Source organism: Seriola aureovittata, chromosome 18 (assembly GCF_021018895.1).
Source record: "Seriola aureovittata isolate HTS-2021-v1 ecotype China chromosome 18, ASM2101889v1, whole genome shotgun sequence".
Lineage (NCBI taxonomy): Eukaryota > Metazoa > Chordata > Actinopteri > Carangiformes > Carangidae > Seriola > Seriola aureovittata.
In genome coordinates this window covers 24,372,577-24,376,690 of record NC_079381.1, presented here as the reverse complement: position 1 = coordinate 24,376,690, position 4,114 = coordinate 24,372,577, and the positions used below count along the sequence as shown (strand labels likewise).

The 4,114-nt window shown below is 42.0% G+C and overlaps 1 protein-coding gene across 1 annotated transcript; it reads left to right on the top strand.

Moving 5' to 3' along the window:
- Positions 1-249: 249 nt before the first annotated feature.
- pbdc1 (polysaccharide biosynthesis domain containing 1) lies at positions 250-3,192 on the top strand. The gene is made up of 6 exons (XM_056403484.1): positions 250-320; positions 749-814; positions 1,044-1,103; positions 1,568-1,708; positions 2,555-2,666; positions 2,757-3,192. Exons 1-6 carry the CDS (start codon positions 291-293, stop codon positions 2,846-2,848), a joined length of 501 nt encoding a protein of 166 aa, XP_056259459.1. The 5' UTR covers positions 250-290; the 3' UTR covers positions 2,849-3,192.
- The last annotated feature ends 922 nt before the right edge of the window (positions 3,193-4,114 follow it).

Genomic DNA, 4,114 nt, shown 5'->3' with positions numbered 1-4,114 from the left:
ATTATATTTTCTCGTAGCGCCTAATTTTGAAACGGCCATGTGACGTTTCATAGGCTAATTGTGCTCATATTAGCCGCCCATTATATACGATTGGAACACAATGATGCATGTTTGTATAATATTTTAAAGATATATATAATATACAAAGTCATGTACAACCATCATAAGTTTAACATGCGAATAATATTTTGTTAGTTTCCTCAAAATTGGACGTCAATGCGCATGCGTACAGTTAAAGCCCCAAATCAGTAGTGATTCATCTTGACGTAGGCGATCTTTAGTTGTGAGAAATGGCGTCGGATAATGGACTAGCCTCTCTGGTAAGGACTGAAAATACCAACTTTTTTGCTTATATGTCCCGTGTTTAGTGTTTCTATGCGTCAGCTGCTTCACTCAAGAGTCTGCAACGTGTTTGAAAGTACAGAAATGAATAAAATGAAACTTAAACGCTTCGCCACAGCAGGATATGTAGCTGATATGGCTAATGCTAGTTAGCCGAGAGGAAAACACGTGTGGAAACAAAACGGTAGATTAACACTGAACTCAGACATGTCACGTGTTTTCACTAATGTCCTAAACACACACATGTGAAAGTGTCTCACGTCATGTCAGGATAACAGGTCTGGTTTATTGCGATTGACCTGTAGTCACATGTCCTGTTCACCGCCTCCATGTGTTTGTTATAACCTGATGTAATGTCTGAAATGACTGTAGCTGTTGTAGTAACAGTGTGTGTGTTGGTTCCCAGGGGGTGGAGGGGGCCTCAGCGGCTGCACATGCTCTGTCCCTCCCTGCAGACGCTTATGGAAATGATGTAAGTGACATTTCTGCATCTTCAGCCTTTAATCATGTTTTCATCACAGTCTGTGAACAAGCAGGTAGTGGTGTAAAAGACATTAAAATAAGCCTTCACATGATAACGAGCAATCATCCTGTAACCTCGTTAAACATTGTTGATTGACACAAACTCCTTCACATCCCAGAGTAAAGAAATATTCTCACAGTTAAATCAAATGTCGTCAAAAGTTGTTTTCTTCTTTCAGCCGCGGCTCGAGGTCATGTGGGCGATGAAGGCGTACAACCACGCAGAGGTTTACTTCAATGTGAGACCCTCCACCAACTCACCTTCTTATTTATGGTTATTTACAAACAAACAAACAAACAAACAAACATGTTGTGACCAGTGAACATTTGACTGCAGAGCTTCACTGATGCTGATGAGTTAATGTTAGAAGCCTTTCATTACTTCATACATTCAACCATTTTAACAAATCTGTCAGTTTTTCAACATGTTACAGCTTCATAAACAAATTATTTACTTAGTAATAATCATAAACCATAACCCAGGAAAACATATTGTAAAACAAATCAGCACCACAATGAAATGCAATAAGAAATAAACTGAGAACAGACAGACGAGCTTGAAAAATCAAACTTTATATGGATAAAAAACAAGGTTTGAAGAAGTGATTTTAAAGATGTTTCCTGATTGTGCAGATATCAAACTAGACTAGATCATTCTCTTTACACACATTAAACTCTCATCAACCCCTTACTCTGTCTCCAGCTCATCTCGTCAGTCGACCCAAAGTTCCTGAAGCTGACGAAGCTGGACGACAAAATCTACTCGACCTTCAGAGAAACCTTCAAAGAGCTCGACATCAAGCTGCTGAAAGCTGACGACCTGAAATCTGACGAGGCCAAAGAGGTCAGTGAGACGGCGAGGACGCAGAGAGGACACATGGAGGTGTCACTCGCAGACGGCAGATCAAACGTGTTTCTTGGCACACCTGTAGACAGGTGTGCGTGGTACATCCATGACACTGCAGTGATCACAGGGCAGCTTCACATTTACATGGTTTTGTTTTGATGTAAACGTTGTTTGTTTTTCACGTTAACACAGAGAAAAAAGTGGCTTTTACTCACGTTAACAACAAATATAACTGATGCACCTCCTGCTCCTCCTCCTCTTCCTCCTCCTCTTCCTCCTCCTGCTCCTGCTCTTCTTCCTCCTCCTGCTCTTCCTCCTCCTCCTCCTCCTGCTCTTCCTCCTCCTCCTCCTCATGCTCCTCCTCCTCCTCCTCCTGCTCTTCCTCCTCTTCCTCCTGCTCCTCCTCCTCCTGCTCTTCCTCCTCCTGCTCCTCCTCCTCCTGCTCCTCCTCCTCCTCCTGCTCTTCCTCCTCTTCCTCCTGCTCCTCCTCCTCCTGCTCTTCCTCCTCCTGCTCCTCCTCCTCCTCTTCCTCCTCCTCCTCCTGCTCTTCTTCCTCCTCCTGCTCTTCCTCCTCCTCCTCCTGCTCTTCTTCCTCCTCCTCCTCCTGCTCTTCTTCCTCCTCCTCCTCCTGCTCTTCTTCCTCCTCCTGCTCTTCCTCCTCCTCCTCCTGCTCTTCTTCCTCCTCCTCCTCCTCCTCCTCCTCCTCCTCCCTGAGTCTTTGATGATCAGCTCGACTGTTGAACCAGCGTGGAAACAAGCCGCTGGGTTGATCAGTGTTGTTGTGATGAGGGTGACTGAGTGTCGACGGCGGTGAGAGTTAAACGGCTCCATCTGTTTGTGCAGACGTGGCGTCCGTTCTGTAACCAGTATGAAGGACTCGTGGAAGATTTCAACTACGGCACTCTGCTGCGTCTGGACTGTGAGAAGGATTACACAGAGGAGAACACTATATTTGGTCAGTTACACACTGGAAAACACATTATTATTATTATTTTAATATATTTGTATATATTATGATTAATCTCCGTTTCATCTCTGGTTTCAGCCACCAGAGTTCAGTTCTTTGCCATCGAGATCGCCCGCAACAGAGAAGGTTTCAACAACGCTGTGTACAAGGCCAAAAGTGGAAAGAGCTAGCCTCCAAATGAACCAGTAAGGAACCAGTAATGAACCCATCCAGCCCCACGTACCATCACCAGACGAGTCCAGGAAACAGATGAACTGTGGAAGCTCGGCGTCTCCTGAGGATTCATCTTTTTATTCTAATTTAACGAGTCATTTTTTAAGTTTAATGAAAACTTCCAGTCATGTTTATTTTTTGGTTGAATCCTGAACGTTCCTTCAGTCTCAGCTTTGTATTTACTGTAAAGTTGTTTTTTCGTGCCAATCATCAGAGTTCTTGTTTATTTTCTAAAAAACACTGAAGTTGCATTTGTTGCCTGAAACGGAGGAAACGTCAAATAAAAGTCAGATACATTTTACCTCAGTGAGTCAGTGTTACTCACACCTGGATAAACATCTGGAGTTCATCGTTTTCACTGGTTTTTAAATGTCAAACCAGTTTGTGCATCATGATGAACTCTGACTAAAAGTTTCTGTTTGAAACTTATTGACACGTTTTAAGTTTTTATACACTTTTATATTATGAATATGGACTAAACTAAACTTCCACATCAGCTGCATCACGTCGTCTTGTATTGAGCCAATAACAAATTATTACAAACTATAAATTTCAGTCAGTTTCACAGGGAGAGTTTGACCTGCAGGAGAGTCGACCAGGTCGTATTATGTCATTTATCAGAGTATTTCTTTCTTTCATATTTATTTCTTTCAAAAAACCAAAAAATGACGTTTTACCTGTAAAATGATCCATTAGGGTTTATTGAAGAAACGTGACTGTTTACGTTTCTGGAGGGAGGAAGGTGAAACGTGCCTCGGAGTACGGAAGGTCAAGAGGGACAAAAACGTGCAAAAATATCCATGTTTAGTCACATGATATAAATGTGTAATCGCCATCTTTGAACACGGGTTTAATCAGAGACACAAAGTTAAATCAAGTTTATGTGACAGGATTAATTTTTAGTCCTTTTTAGCATAAAATAAAAATAATTCCTAATTTATTATAACTGATTAATATGAACTGAACCTGGAAACATGGAAGGACGAATTCACCAAATAAAAATAGTTTGTTTTTGTTAAACTCCTCGGAGCTGCAGCAGCGACACTGAGATGTTTAACGTCTCCCAACAGCCAGAGAAAAGATTTTAGACTTTTGTAATTAAATTCCAGGCTTTTTAAAAAACCTCAGCTTGTGAATTCAATGCTTTTCAAGACTTTTCCAGGCCCTTGGATCCTCCGCTCATGTGACCTGAACGGAGAAATGAAGCGAGAGAAGCAGCGGTG

Excerpts from the sequence above, each read along its gene's own strand:
- pbdc1 (XM_056403484.1), top strand. The coding sequence starts at position 291 with ATGGCGTCGGATAATGGACTAGCCTCTCTG. Across the intron at positions 321-748 it reads ATAATGGACTAGCCTCTCTG|GGGGTGGAGGGGGCCTCAGC; the intron begins GTAAGGACTGAA and ends GTTGGTTCCCAG. Across the intron at positions 2,667-2,756 it reads AGAGGAGAACACTATATTTG|CCACCAGAGTTCAGTTCTTT; the intron begins GTCAGTTACACA and ends CTCTGGTTTCAG.